This window comes from Sylvia atricapilla, chromosome 15 (genome assembly GCF_009819655.1).
Source record: "Sylvia atricapilla isolate bSylAtr1 chromosome 15, bSylAtr1.pri, whole genome shotgun sequence".
Classification (NCBI taxonomy): Eukaryota; Metazoa; Chordata; class Aves; order Passeriformes; family Sylviidae; genus Sylvia; species Sylvia atricapilla.
The window spans coordinates 14,996,107-15,011,970 of NC_089154.1; the positions used below are offsets into that span (position 1 = coordinate 14,996,107).

General features: G+C 44.5%; 1 protein-coding gene across 4 annotated transcripts in view; it reads right to left on the minus strand.

Annotated features, from left to right (window-relative positions):
- The window catches only part of MYH11 (myosin heavy chain 11), a 52,433-nt gene extending 40,831 nt beyond the window's left edge, over positions 1-11,602 (minus strand). For 2 of the 4 annotated variants that reach the window (XM_066330306.1, XM_066330305.1), the window contains exons 1-3: positions 11,530-11,600; positions 5,292-5,650; positions 634-790 (exon numbers count right to left, since the gene is read on the minus strand). In XM_066330306.1, the coding sequence (XP_066186403.1) occupies positions 634-790; positions 5,292-5,633 (499 nt within the window). In that variant the 5' untranslated portion in view covers positions 5,634-5,650; positions 11,530-11,600. Of the gene's footprint in view, positions 1-633; positions 791-5,291; positions 5,651-11,529 lie in introns of all 4 variants that reach the window. The other 2 variants (XM_066330308.1, XM_066330307.1) reach the window with 1 other exon arrangement.
- Positions 11,603-15,864: the final 4,262 nt, after the last annotated feature.

A 15,864-nucleotide genomic window follows, 5' to 3' on the forward strand; every position in this document is an offset into this window, starting at 1 on the left:
TAGCCTGGAGGTGTTGCAGCCTCCCATATCCATCACTTTGGCTTTTCCATCCCTAAATGATGGCTTTCCTTGGGATAAAATCCCCTCAGTCTGTCAGAAGTGGCTGCAGCAGGAGGAGAGCACTGTGAATTTTGGGGGTTTGTCTGCACCCTTTGGGGCCTGACTGCTTTCCCATTGCTCATTGGGAGCAGCTGGAAAACAGAGCACATGTCACTCAGGGCTCAGGACATCAGGCTGTAAGGAAAAGAGCCCCAAACCACAGTTTGGATTTTGCTCTGCTGGGGGCAGAGAGCAGCAGTGCCGACAGACCCAGCAGAGCTCACTGCTAACTTTGGAACACTCCCCACTGCTGGAGAGGGAGCATTTTCCATGCCCGTATTTGCCAAAACTATTCGCTGGACTTTGAAACCTTCCCACATGCCTCCACACGGATGGGTCAAAGGATTGTTTTTCCTTTTTGAGGCACAGCCTTTTGCTGAGCGCCGCTCCTGCCAAAGAATTCCTGCGAAACTTCCCGAAAGGCAGCACAGCTTAGAGAGAGAGCCCTTTGCAGGCTGGGGGCTGGCAGGGGCACCTGTGCAGCTCCCAGGTGTGTGCAGGGCAGGGCTGCAGCCCTGGGCTGGGCTGTCCTACCTTGCAGCATGCTCCTGTAGGCAGTGTCGGCGATGGCGTAGATGTGCGGCGGCATCTCGTGCCTCTTCTTGCCCTTGTACATGTCGATGATCTTCTCTGAGTAGATGGGCAGCTGCTTGTAGGGGTTGATCACGACGCAGAAGAGACCCGAGTAAGTCTGCAAAATCCAAATAAAAGCTGGGTTTAACGCCATGTGCCATGCCCAGGCTGGGAGCACGCTGCGTTTTGGCCAGCGTCACTCCTTTGTGCTCTGCCCAGGGTGACAAATGCAGCAGAGATTTTCTGAATGTGTGTTTGGGGGTTTCCTAAATGCACAAATTATTATCTTTAGTAAATGAGTTGCTGTAGGTGAATTTAGCAATCTGTAGAAACACCGTGATCAGATGCTAGAGCTCCTCACCTTCAGTTATTTTCACAATCCATTCCCTTATCACACATAAGGGCATGGTAACAACTGTAATAATTAGTATTTCAATAATTAGTATTTCTTTATAGGTGTATTTTCCTATCAGAATATGAGATAAATGTCTGCTCATGTAGGCATCAAACTTTAAAACTGAGATCCTAGGTAAGAAGCTTGGATTGATGTTTGAAGGGTTTTTTTTTTTTTAAAGGCTTCTTTTGAAGCCATGTAACAATGATTGATGAGAGGCCTTAAAGAATTGCTCAGGTTCCAAACAGATGCCTTGAGAGACTAATCATGCCTTCACTACACGACTGTTTCTGCAGGAAACTTAAGGGAAAATGTGGTTTGTTTAGAAAGTAATGAAGTTATTAATATAAAAAAGATATAACTGAGATTATTGGCTATCAGCTAACTGATAGGTGTTCATCCAGCTGCTTTCTTAGGTATTTAGTTAGTTAATAAGTTAGTTTTTATTTTTCCTTTATTTCTAAATATTTCTTTATCTGTTATTGTATGGTATTATTTCTGGTCCAGCTATTGACCTGGACCAGAAATAATACCGTACAACAACAGATAAAGAGCCATACTTCACAAACAGTTGCTAAAAGTAAAGAAATTTGCAAGGGCATTTAATTAAAAAAAATAATTTAAACCCCCTCAAAATAATAAAAAACCCAAAACCACTCAAGTTATGAGAACATAAACTTATGAGAACATAACAGCAGGAATATTGTGATATTTAAAGTGCCTATGGGGGGAAAAAAAAAAAAAAAAAAAAAAGGAAAGAAATGGAACCGTGCTGTTTCTTTTGTTTGGGTTTTAATTTATTTTTTTTTTTATTCTGCCTGATTTGATGCTGTTGCAGTGTGTGCAGGGGAGCTCCGCGGGGCACGGCGGTGACAGCCCCACCCCGGGCGGTGTCCCCGCTCCGGGCGGTGGCACCGGGACGCTCCGGCCCCAGGATTTCCCTTTCCTGACCATAATAGGCAAAGCCCAGCCGGGCTCGGCACAGCCCGAGCGCTTTATTTGGTCTGCAGCACCCGGGGCCACAGCCCCGCTGGGCTGCTCCAGCTGTGCACCAACATCTGGGCTGCTGCTGGGCACCCACAGCACAGCCCAGGAAAACCCAGCTCACATCCTCATCAGTTCTCAGCGTCCCCAGGATGAGCCCTCGCTGTGGAAGGTGTTCCTTGGGCTGGGTTTTCATTGCCCTGGCACGTCAGGATGAAACTGTGCTGCTCGTGGTAAAACGAATTTTATAAGACACTTGAAAAGTGACAGTTTGATCCTAGAATGGCCATCAAAACTCTTAGAGAAAGGACAGCAAGGTGTTCTTTAGAGGATAAATAGATTTACTGTACACACTCGACTAATCGTCCCCACCCAAGTAAGAAATTGGGAGAGGAAATCATGGAAATGGTTTATGCCTCCCTTCCCTGAGATTTCCAGGCATTTCCTGACTCCCCACATGCAGGGGGCTGTGTGCACACCCAGGCACACAGTAATAAACCTTTGAGGAGCTAATTTTGTGGCACAAGAAGCAGGGAATTAAGGCAGAGCAAAAGCTGGAGCTGATGAAGTTCAGGAATCCTCATTTCCAACTGGACTGTGACTGACATAATCCGTCACCTCGGGAAATGTAATGAAGCTCTCTTATTTTGGCTGATTGTAGCTGCTTTCTAAGGATTTGGAGGAGCTAGATCAATATAGATGATGTTTTGACACTGTTAAATGTGTGCTTGAAAGGGGGGACACTGAAACTTCCATGCCTTAAATCCTCATCCCTCATCCCAGCTTGTCTAGAGATTCCCAGCTGAATCTCCCGCCAGAGGGTCTGGAGGAAGAACATAATCTGGAATATCTCAGGGATTCTTCCAAGGGAGTGCTGAGCTTGTGTCTCCCTCAGACCTCAGCTGCTGCTGGGTACTTACAGGAGACTGGCACAAATACACATCTGCATTTTAAATGTCTACATTTGGGCAGAAGAGTCCAACTCAGCTCCAATGTGCATATTTAGCTTTATGTGCCAAAGAGAGAATTTTCCACTGTTAAGTGAAGACTGAACAAGTAGTGCCTAGGAATACCACAAGGAACTTGATTCTACTCTCAAATCCACTGAAGTTGCACTGCTGCGTTTTTCATGCTTATGTTAAATTTTTTTTGGTGTAATCTGTGTGTGGATAAAGCAGATTCTTTTTGATCTGAGCAATGTGAAACATGAGTTAGTGGCTCATGTTTCTTCTTGCCCTTCTATCTTAATTATCTGTGATGAAGCAAAAGGCCAGGGTGTTTTTCTAGTGTGCAGTCACCTTGTGAACTCCTGCAGGGAATCTTTTTATGTAATAATAGTTAATGCAAATGCAAGGGGGAAATGCTTTTTTTTTCTTTTTTTTTTTTTTTTTTTTTTCAGTTGGATTGATTATTTTTCTTTAGCAGATTTGGGAATCCCCATTTGTGTCAGCAATGCTCTGGAGAGAAAAAATGTTTTCTTTGAATGTGTGGGACTCCAAGAGATGCAAATTAGGCAACACATGGCAAAGCCAGGAGATGGTAGTTTACAGTTAGTTTTGTAAGTGGGTGAGACTCAAATTCTCCTGTTTTTAAAAGCTATGACAGCATCTGGTAGGACAGCACTGTGTAAAGTTTGGCAGCTTCAAGCAAGTTTTGCTTACTGAAAATACAAATAACTCGTTGCACTACAAGTCAAATCAATGTCTCTGAAATTTTTCCCATCCTAAAATCTAGCCTCTTGAGAAAGAAAACTTCATTTCAGGTACACTTCCATTTTTGCCTCCATGAAAAACTCTTTGATTTCTAATCGCATTATCCGCACTTGGAAATTAATTTCCTCTTTCTGTAGAAAGTGAAAACTCCATAAAGCAAAGGTAATGGAAACCCTGGGACAGCTGTGCAAAGTGTTGCTGAGAAGAACAACAAAGAAATACCCAATCCCCCATTTTATCCCACTAGCCTTCTACTAATTCTTTTATTTCTTGCAACAATGCAGAACGCTTTCAGAAAAAATCCCTTTTAATCATTAAGGCTGCGTGTTCTGATATAAAACACGTGGGTCCACGTGTTCACCTGCAAACTTCACATCCAATAAACTCAAACAACAAAAAGATGGGAAGTCTAGCTTCTATCAGGAAGTGGATAATGTGCATTTTAGTACATTCCTGAAGGAAAGATCTTGAGTTTAGCTCTTTGAAGTTAAGCATAACAAGGAATTCTTTGTTGTAGCCCCTATAACTATCTTATTTTCTGCTTCATTTCCTACTTTCCAATTTAGCACTCCTCATATTAGTAGTAAGACCTTGACTGCTGTTTCTGCTTCAGCTCTGTGCTTTCTTTCCCTCATCAGTGGTCTGTCATGCAAGTAAAATTTTCATAGATTGAAACTGTAGATAACTTCTCTGCAGCACAGCAAAAGGATCCCTCATGTGAGATCAAAGAAAACAGCTCAATTTTTCACAAAAGTTTTGGGCTTTCTTACTGTGCTGTGTGCTAACTGTTGATGTGGATAGATTACAGGGTTATCAATGTCCAAATATTCTTGTGTAAATGTCTTTGTGAGGACTGAAAGACAGAATAATCTTGCCATATCTCTCATGAACATAAAGAAATTATGATTTGTCCAGTCTTGTCTCATCTGTACCTTGATCAACATGAGAGATAAAAAGGTTTAGAGGATGCATGATTTTGCTTCAGTGACACACTGCTACATGAAAGTACTCTTGCCTGAATTCCAGTGGGTTTGTCCCTTTATCCATGTGTGGATAAACTTTTAAGGTTTAACTCCAGCACCACCAAACCAGAACTTTTCAGCTGCCTTTCAGTGGGAGTTTTACCTGAGAAAAACTGCATCATTTGCCTTTTCTGTATGCTCTTTTTGCAAGTTACTGGAAAATTGTTTAGGGTTACATAGAATTAATTTTCAAGTCCCTATAATTTTTTTTTTCCCCCAAACAGCAGGACTCAATTTTGTTCCCCTATCAGAGATTAGTTTCCAAGCCAACAATATTCTTTTAGACTCTGTAAATTTTGTGGAAGAAACCTTCATGTGCTTTAATTTATTTTATATCGAAGAAGCAGGAGAATCATGAGGAATAAAGTGAATTTAAACAATTTTTTGGTTAGGATGCCATTACTGGGGGTGAATACTTGCAGATACACAAGGTCTGTATCCCAGACAGCAGCTGGGACATGGGCACATGCAACAGGAAATATTCTGTGTGTGTTTGGGTCTACTCACATAAATTAGACCTGAGAAGTATCTCTCCCTTAGATTGTGCAGCACAGAAGCTTCATTGAGGCAGGTCAGCTCTGCCATGTCCTCCACTTTGGAGAACTTTGGGGGGTTCATCTTCTGGATGTCATCCTTGCTCAGTGTCACCTTCTTTCCATTTTCTGCCAGTTCAACTGTCACCTCATCCCCTTTCTCTTCCTTGATACTTGCTGCTTCAAATCCATGTTTCTCGGAGGGAATCCAAACCAGTTTCTTTGCTGACCAGTCAGCCTGGGCAAGTGGGTTGTTGATGAAGTTTTTGTCCACGAAGAGGAATTTCTCATCATCGCTGAGGGGTTTTTGAGCCATTTTGACTCAGCAGACACCTGTTGAGGAAGCAAAATATTCTGCTTTAAAGGGGTTAAGGAAGGCAAATGTGGAAACGTTCCAGACAAAACACATTTGTCAAATCTGCCATGCAATAGGTCCAAAGCACTAGAGGTGCTGTGTCATATCTCCCATTTCCATGTGGATACTTCATGCCTGTGCAGGGAGCCTCAGCTCTTGCCCATCACAAAGTTAACTGAATTCAGACAAATACAAAATTGCCCATCACCCAAATGGCTGAATGCACCCAGATGAAATATCAGTGCAATAAGGAAATAAATAAACAGAAGAAGAATGATTCCCAGGCTGTGCTCCAGCAAGGACAGAAATGAACCTTTCCTGCAAAGGACTATTTCCAATCACTTCATACCATTTTATTTGGAGAAGAAGAAGATAAAGACAAGGTCAACAGAAAAAGCAGAGGAAAAAAATAATGTTGTCAATAGTGCTGGTGAAGGGGAGGTAATTTAGAGTTACCCCCTCCATGGGTCAGACAGGAGAGGCTGATCATTTATGAAAGGTGAATATCTACCACATGAGAGAGAGAAGAAATGAAACAAGCCTGGAAATGGCCTCAGCTAAAAGATCCTCTGAAGCACGATGCTCAGACTGGAAGAGAGATGTGTCTGTGTCCTGCAGACATGGGTAAGGCACCTGGATGGATCTGCCCCACAGGTGAGAGCCAGGGCAGAGTTCAGGCTGCTCTGCACAGTGCTGGGACAGGAAGGAGCTGCTCTCCTGCTCTGGACACTGGAGTTTGGATGTGGCTGCAGGATCAGTGCTGATCCTGCTGGAGTGTTCTGCTCTATCCCGAGGGGACGCAGATCTAAATGAAGCAGGGAGTTCACAGAGGATTTGTGGTTTGCTCCAGGGCAGAAAGAGTGTGCTGCTTGGGAAACCTGCTGTGCGGAGAGGAGAGCTGGGGAGGAGCTACCAACAGTGTGTGCCCAAGAAAAACATCTCTGGGAGACAGAGGCTGCTTCATGTCCTTATTGAGAATGAATTTAGTATTTGCAGCATTCAAACAAACACGGATCTGGAGGGAGCTTGGAGAACTGACCAGTAAAGATGTCAGCAGTCACCCCTAAGCAGGACAATATTTGTAACAACCAAGCTCTGTGGTATGTAGCCAAATGGACACCCTGTGCTCTGGGAGTATCAGGGCTTGCTTTCCAAATGTTTGTCCCTGAAACCTTCCCACAGATTAAGGTTTTTTTGCAAGGCCACTCTCTCTGAGGGCTCCGAGAAGGAAACGGAGATCATGCAGAAGGTGACATAAAGCTCGAAAACAAAACTAGGATTTTTAGAGGTGCCTAAGAAGGTTGGATGATATCCCACTGAAATCCAGTGGAAATTAGATGCCCCAGTTCTTTAAACTCCCTCCACAATTGTCTTCTCTTAAAAAAAAAAAAAGCTAAATGAGCTTGTTCCAGAGCCTTGCCTGGAAATCCCAAAGAGGAAAACTCAGCCAGATAATTCCTGAAGGTGCCAGGTGTGAGGGAGACCCTGAGCACTGCCACTGGCCCCTGAGCAGTGCTCCCTGAGCAGGGTTCCCCACTCTGGAGGCTCACTGAGGGAGCATCTGTAGGATGTGGTGCTCTGCTCGCTCCCAGGAGATTCTTGGAAGAGAGCAAGAGGAAACTATTTGACCTCTGCGTGGATTAAGGCAGAAAATGCTCCCTGGCTGCCAAGAGGGCTGGTAGAGGCGCACAGTTCCAATAATGGAGATGGTATTCTGTCCAGAGGAGCTCTCCAGCTGGCGGCTCTGGGGGGAAGCTGCTGCAGCAGGGAGCTGGGGAAGCACTGCCCCATGCCCAGGGCCACCAAACCCAGGGCCACCATCCCCAGGGCCACCAAACCCAGGGCCACCAAACCCAGGGCCACCATCCCCACCTCCTCAGAGAGAGCAGGAGCTGCCCTGGCCTCTCCCACTGCTGGGGGAACAGGCAAGGCACCTTCTTCTGCCCCTCACTGCCCCAGCAGCATGGCAGCAAGCAGTGCAGATGGGGATTCCAGCCCAGCCCATGCCCAGAGGAGAGCTGGATGCCCATGCTGAAGGTTGGATACTGCTGCCCGTGGCTAAATGCCAGGTGACAGCACTTTTATATCAGTAGGAATTAGGTACTGCTGTCAGAGACACCAAAAATGAGACTGAGCTGCAGAGCTGAGCCTCACGGGGTGAAATCCTGCTGTTCTGAGGCCGCACACAGAAAATGATGGTGAAAATCAAACTGCCAAATTAAGCTGTCTATCCACCTCAAAAACCCAGCCATAGCTAAATCTGCTGGCCTGTTACAGAACATGTCACAGTTCACAGAGGTGTATCTGTTCTGTCACCCAAGGACCAAGGAAAAGTTCCTTTGTTTCTTACATGCTGAGTCAAAAACATCTTGCACAGATTCTGACATGAAACTGAGAGCTGGTCTGTCTGTATTTGACTGCATTCTCTCCCTTCTTCCTGTATGTACAAAGCAAGGTGCAGAAAGTTTAAAATTGAACCTTTTTCAAAGCAAGATCCATTTGGAAGGTATATAAGGTAGAATGAACTGCAGAACTTGGAAATAGAGTTTCTTATTCCCTAGATCCAAACACTGGGACTAGGAAATAGAGTTTCTTATTCCCTAGATCCAAACACTGGGACTAGTTTGAATGTGGTAGGAATAGATCCCCTACAAGAACCAGTGAACAGGCAATCTGAGCTGGATCCCAGAACTCCTCTGAAACACACTGAGGAGAAAACATGGATTTATGTGAAAAGAACTTTTTGTGAGCCCCTGGAATTTAAGGATAAAGTTTTAGCAGCTTCTGACCATCACTGCAGTAAAAAAGGAAATGCAGTTATGAAATGTGGATTAATGGCTATTAATAATTGAATATATTTATTAATGTGCACGATTCATTTTCATTATAGAGAAAGGTCTTCCATCTGAATGGAAGGGGGAGAATATAACTACTTGTTATAACTATTAGAATATAACTACTTTGTCAGCTAAATTTGTCCTAGTCAAGACTAACGAGCTGCTGAAGCTTTCTGATTAATAATTGGCACTATATCTTCTGGTCCACCTCTGATCAAGACTGGGCCAGTGTGTGATTGATACTGGGGAAATGAGGCAGGGGAAAGAGCCCTCAGTGCCTGCTGAGAGCATTCCCTGGGGAAGCAAACTGGAGCCTTCAGCCAATTCCTGGGTTTCCCCCTTGGGACTGGCTGAGAGAACTGCATGGAATATTCCCTGTCCATGGCAAGGGCTGGCAGGAGGCTCTCAGCTGCTCTGCCCAAACCGTGCACAGGAGCACTCACTTTATACACCCAGAGGTGAGCCACCCTGGGAATGGCAGCAGGAAAAGCAACCACAAAAATACCATTGATGGGGAGTTTCTTGCCTTAGAGTTGTGCCAAATTACACCCTGATCCGTCTGTGGTACTTGTCTAACACACAAATGGACGTGGATACTTCCACAGCTCCCTCTGTTCCTCTGACTGCTGTCCCTCTGTGGAGACATCTGGCTGATCTTCTGTCTTTTCCCTTTTCATGTTAATGACAGAAGCTGAATGCTGTCTTTGTAACTAGTTTATCCTGAGTATATTATTTCAAGGACAAAATATAAATATTCCCAGGAAGTGCACTTTAATTAAAAGGTTATTGGCCAAGCAGAATTGCCTCCTGAGTCAGAGCTTGGAGAGACTGCTTTTCTCCTAAGGAAAAGATAAAGGACACTTCTCCCTTCCTCTGCAGGATGTGCATGTCAATATAAATCCTTATCACATCTGTCCAGGGAATAATTATTGCAACAGAGGAACATATAACCACTAATTTTCAAAAACCAAGTCCTGCACTCGTGAGTAGGTCTGATGGAAGAGTGTAGCAGTAACCTGCTCTTGACTCAAACTGCATTTCTTGGGCTACAGTAATTCTTGGCTATGATCTTTCCAGTTTCTTTATCTTTGATTTTCCAGTATTTAACAGAATCATCCAACTGAGCCCTGCTTGGAAAAAAAGATAATCAAAAGATACTCTAGGGCTGAATCCTGTGATCTTCATCCGGAAACTGGAATTCCCCAGCACTGACAGCTTTATCATGAGCACTGCTATTGATCCCTCCTGGCCTTTCACCATTTTTTGGTAATGCATTCTCCATGTACTTCAATCAAATTGTCTGTAAGTGCCTCAGTTTATGATAAAGTCTTCTCACCTTTGTTAGTGTGGGTTAACTACATAACCCTGACTAAACACTTGATTCATTTTCTAATCTTCAAAAGAAATTGGCCCTAGTTATTGCCAGTGTTATAAACTGTAAAAATCAGAAAAGAAGAAGAAGAAAAAAAGGGATAGATTTCCTTCATCTGGAAAATATGAGCTATTTCAAATTCTTGTAATGTCATTCTGTTAACTAAATCAAATCCTGTATATTGATTCTAATTCACAAATAATCCGCAATTTAACTGGATTTTGCACAATTTGGGGAGCTGTCTCTAGCTCTTGGCTTCTCCTAAAATTAACGTGCTCAAAAGCCATCAGAGTTGTAACTAAGAAGCCCGTGTGATTTCCAAAGCGCTGGGATCTCTGCATACATCCCGACGCTGCCTTTTATGGAGATGTTCTGCTCAATACTCCCGTTCCTCAAAAATGTAACGATAACAAATTCAAAACAAAGACCTTGTAGGGACTAGTGTGTCAATTGCAAAGGAGATAATAAAAGTCATTGTTTACATCCAAGCAAACGCGGCCAGGGCACAATCGGGCACTAAACTGGAGTGACAATTTAATCAGAGCTTTGCTCTCGGGGGGTTCATGAGCTCAACCCCTCAGGGGTTTGAGGGAAGGGGGAATTTGGGGATGTCAGCAAGTGTGTCCATCCAGAGAATCCTGCAGAACTGCCAGTCGGGGCAAAGCTGGCAGTGAAGGGCAAGGTGGGCTTGTTCTTCAGCAAGTGTATTGTAGAAAAGGTTCTATTGATATGTATGGATTAGATAACGACAAGCCTTCTGATTCCTCTCACAGTGAAAATATCTCGTGATGCTTCTTAATTATGCAAGCATATATGCCTTTCACGTAAATATCAACGTTTTTATAGGTGTGCATGCACACAGACAGACACACAGATAGCAGTGAAAGAAGCCCGTGAAGCCCTGGGATGGCGCTGAAGCTGCTTTCTGCACTGCCATCTACTGTCGTCTTAATTTACTTACGGGATTTTCTTACAAGTTCGTTGCTTCATTATGCATTTTAAAGAAAGGCATGTCACCTTTGAAATTATTGTAGTTCGGTAAATATTCAGATTATTTTTGCCTCGAATTTGTTCCCAGCATATTAAAAGAAAATATATGTAATGCTGGGGCATTTATGTAAAAGCGATTCCATTCCTTCTTCTAATTTTAAAGCTTTTTTTTTTTTTTTTCCTGTTCAAAAAGTTACTGATGAACTGGTTCTTTTATTTGGTAGCACTTTCTTTCAGCAGTCCATCGTTAGGACTGAGAGGTCAGGAGCACTAAAGGAAGGTCAGAGGCTCAGGTTTTTCATTCCCCAGATGCCCGGGTGATGGTTCCTGCAGCAGGTACGTGTGACCACCTGCACTGCCCTGCACCTTGCTGCCGGCTCAGGGCACCGAAGCTGGTGTTTTTTAGGCTCTACCCAGCAGCAGCAGTGTTAGCTGTGACTAGGAGCAGGCTGGAACACTCTCAGGCATGCACAGTCTCCATGCATTTTAAGCAGAACCCAGCCAGGAACAAACCAACCAGGATAAATCCCTCACTAGGTGTGTCACCATCAGCAGGTTAATGCCCTGGAGGCGTTGGCAGAGCACAGGAGGAGTTAACCGGCCAGAGTCCCCATCCCAAAGGTGTGAGCCCGCAGCCAGGTCCCCAGCAGGTACTTACAGGTGTCCAATTGGGGGAGCAGAGCGGGTCGGAGATGCAGCCACCAGCCGGGACAGCCCGAGTCCTTGCTGCCTTTGCAGCCTCCCTATATAGAGGAGGAGAATCTTGGCAGTGGGGAGGGGCCCTGCAAACCACGTCCTGCTGGAAAATCCTTTTGGTACCTGGCTTAAAAAACACAGCCTGAGCCAAGAACCTCGTTCCCAGCAGGGCCTAACCCGGGGCTGTGGCCCCTGCCCCGAGCCACTTTTTAGGGAAGCAGGCTGATTCTGGCTTTCAAAAAGATGTATATGAAAGGGGTGCCCCTAAATCACAAGTTCAGGGCTTTACCCTTTTCCCCTGCTGTTTGACAAAGCAAATGGACCTTTAACTCCTTCCTCCCTGCCCCTCGTGGCCCTGTGCCTAGAAGGGCAAAGGACAGGTCACAGCCCCTGTGGCACAGGATGTTTCCCACCCCACTGTCAGTGCATTTTGCTGGAGCTAAGGCCCTAGCTGAGGGGCTGCTTGGGCAAAGAGGGTTTTTCCTAACACAGCTGGACTGTGGGGGTGGAGGTGGCTCTGGGTCTCCCCGTGTTTATGTGACATTTGGAGCCTGGGGCTGGTTTAAGCCTCCCTCCTTTGCCGCAGGGAAACGAGAGGGTTGTGTGCCACCTCCCCAGCAGATTTGCCGAAGTTTCTTTCTTTTGTCAATACCTGCTGATAGATAAGAAATACCTCCCCGTGTCTGTAAATGCAGAAGAGAAGTGGTGAAGAGCTGGGGGATGCAGGGGCAGAACAGGGAGCAGGCACTGGGTGCTGGCAGGGACAGCAGGACAGGGCGCTGGGAGCCAGACCTGCAGGGGTTAGCCAGTGATCTGCTCCTCATCAAACCTTCCTCACGCCCCCAGACCTTCAGTCCCCCCTCTTTCCTTCCCCAGCAGCCAACAGCCTTGTGCTGGAGGACCTGTGGATGGAGATATCCCAAAAAGGGAAAGCTAGGATCCTCTAGGAATTCCCATCGACGTGCCAAATGCAAAATACCGAAACAACCCCCTCTCAGCAACAGACTAAATATGGTGTATACCCAAAGGATCTGAGCACAGGCCTGAGTGAAATTATTTCTCTTGACATCAACAGCTCTGTCTTCTCTGGAAAATAAACCCTCCTGGGGAAGATGGATGGGGCTCATAATGGTCCCATCATCCTAAAAAAATACCTATATGGGGAGGCTGGGCTGAAAACCTCTGCTGTCACTGGGTCAGGAACTTGCAGGTGTGATGGACCTGGAACCCCTTCTTCTAGTTCTGGCCAGTGGTGAAAAAAATTTGGATGGAGAGAGGGAAAGAGCCCTGGGGTTTCTGCTCTGCAACATTTCAGAAATACCAAATGCAGGGTGAAGTTTGGGCCTCAGCTGGGGAAGACCAGCTTTGCCAGGGCAGTGACACCGTCCCAGAAGTCACAGACTGTCCTGCCAGAGGGAGGGCTGGTGTCTGCACAGGTGTGGGGCTGCCACGGAGCCATGCAGAACCTTCCAGGACCCAGCAGCACCATATCAGACCTGTGCATGTGTGACTTCATTGGAGCAAAGCCAAGGAAATGATCACCACGACAGAAATCCAAACAACTTGTCCTTGTTAGCAGAAAGTTCCTCACAGGGCAGGGTCGTTCACCCTATTTTACTTTTTTTCCCCATGCAGTTTCTTTGATTGCAAACTTAGCTTTTAATTAGAAACACAAAGAAATGCAAGGGAATCCTCTGAAAAGCATGACCATTTTGACATTCATCAACGTTATCCTAAGAAGTTCCTTTTAAACACATGCAGCTGTTTCCCAAAACCAGACCCATTAAAATAGTAGCTTAAAAAGGAGTGGAAATTATTCTGGCTGGTCTGCAAACCACTGCACACGCAGGCTTGCTGCCCGAGGAGGGAGTTTAACAGCAGCAGTGCTGGAGGGTGATAGATGATGTGACATTAAATGGAGCTGGGAAGTCCAAAAAAATATTCCTGCTGGGACTGAAAGAGTTGCACTCTGAAGCCATGTGGGGTAGGAACTGATAGATGTAAGCATGGCTCCCAACCTTCACTTAAAAGCTAATGTAAGAATATATTAAAAGCTAATGTAAGAATATATTAATCTCATAGCCTGGTTGGGGGTTCCCAAAAGTTGTGGTGTTTGTTCTACACCAAAGTTGCCTCAAAATGAAAGCTGTGGATTCCTAGTGGATGATGAGTTTGTGACGAGAAAATAAGCTTTGTTTAAACCCCCTTGATTTGTTTATTTGTTTTAATTACTTTTCTAGAAAAAAAATAAAAATTGAGCAGCCTACCCTTAAAAATCTCCTTCCTGAATTTGCACTGTAAACATTGCACTTGGGGAAAAGAAAGAGCACCCAAGAAGGAAAGAAGTGAACTCCTAGCTTCCTCACCATGGTTGTAACCTGAACACAAGAGAAAAAAAGAAAAGCACAGATAGTGATGTTAGTTTGTTAAATTAAATATCAGGTAAGCAATTTTTGTTTTGTTTAAAAATATTTTTAATTAAGTTTTACCAGCCATGTTTCTCTGTAATGTAATTAGAACAGGTAATTGTACTGCTCAAGCTGTGCCCTTGTAACAGGAGGGACAGTCTGTGTCCGAGGCAGGACAATTAATCTTGAGAACAGTCTGATGAGGAGAAATACTCCCCAACTGTTTGATGTTTGTGCTTTTAACGCTGGCTGCAGGTGGTCAGGTGAAGTCTCTGAATCAGCTGCTGCTGAAAGGGTGTCTTTGCCAGCGTGAACAAACCTCTCGGCGTTTCTTTTGCTAAAGGTGATTAGCCGAGGATAATCACTCCTCCGGAAAAGTGATCCAGTGACACTGAGATTGGGTGCCTGGTGCTCAGGAAGGAGAACGTAACCGACTCCTCAGAGGAGCTGATAAAGCTTTAAAAAGTCTCCCCTGTGCAGGACAGAAACTGAAACCTCTGACACAGCTGGGCTGCCCTGCAGGCTAGAGGCACGCTTTGCTCTCCTTCCAGGGGAGAGCAAAAATTTGGTCTTCAAGAATTTTTTACACTTGTGGGTTAAGTTCTTCCAAAGTGCTTTCCAGATCTGATATCCACAGCAGACTTCACTGGCTCCTTGTCACCTTCACTTGTGATAACGTGCTTAGACAACAAACAGCCTCTTTTAATGGAATTGCCTCCATAATGCTCCTGGTTAATGTTCTATCTCCAACAAAATTCCCAAATGCATTTTGCCATTTAAAGACTCCAAACTTCTATATGCTTCTATCTTTTTTTTAGTTTTCTGTTGTCAGGAGAAAGAATAAGGACAGTTAATACAAGACATCCCAGGCTGTAATTATCCAGCTTCTGAAGTTAAGAAAGTAATTTTTGTGTATGCTCACCTAGGTGGCAATTTCTTCTAAAACCTGAACCTGTGACTCTAGACTGTGAACTGTTCTGACCTAAATATTGATCTCACCTTAAAATGTTAAGGAATGTTAAGTGCATCCATGTGGGAAAGATTTTGCAATTCCTCTTCACCCAGGAACTAGGCAGCAGGCAGTCTGACAGAGGACTTGCTGTATGTCAGCATCTTGAAAGATACTCTCATATTTCATCTACTGTCAAGATAAATGCTAGATGATTAATGATATTCTTAGACCAGTATATTTTCATAGACATATTTCAAAGCTTTGTTGTAAATAACACTGGAAATGCACTTTAATTTGCCTTTAGTTTGCTTTGCTTTACTTTGAAACAAGAGATTGTTTCTAAGCCCCAGATATGGGCTGTGAGGGTATTGGGAATTAGATGAAATGCAAGTTGCACCCAGAGCAAACAACCAAATCCCACCCACTGTCCCAACACAGTGTCTGTACAACGGGTGAATCCCCAGAGAAAATACTCCAGAGATTCTCTCTGTTTTAAATGTGTTTTGCCTCTGATTTCAGACATACAGCTTTACCTCAGAGCTCAGTAGCAGCCTCTGCTTTCCTGACTGGAGAGTCTGCTGAGCTGTGTGCTTGGGAAAGACAAATCTCCCTTTGCCCTCTTCAGCCTGGGTAATTATGTTTTTTAATTTCTACCACTAAAAATCCATTTCCCAGGGAGCTCCATGGCACCTGGGCAGCATCTGAATGATCTAGGGTGAGAAGACAGAAAGCAGAAGCAGTGGAACATTTGCATAGCAGAGAAGGTTTGAGCTTCTGTGTTTTCAGAGCCTCTTCCTTTGAAAAAAACAATTCAGAATCCAAATATACGTAACAAATTGATCCACTGCTCCATGGAAAAACATGGGGCTAGCACTGAACTTGTAGAAAATCAAATTAAAAATTCAGGGATGGCTCTTTTTCAGCTCAGCAGCTGAGG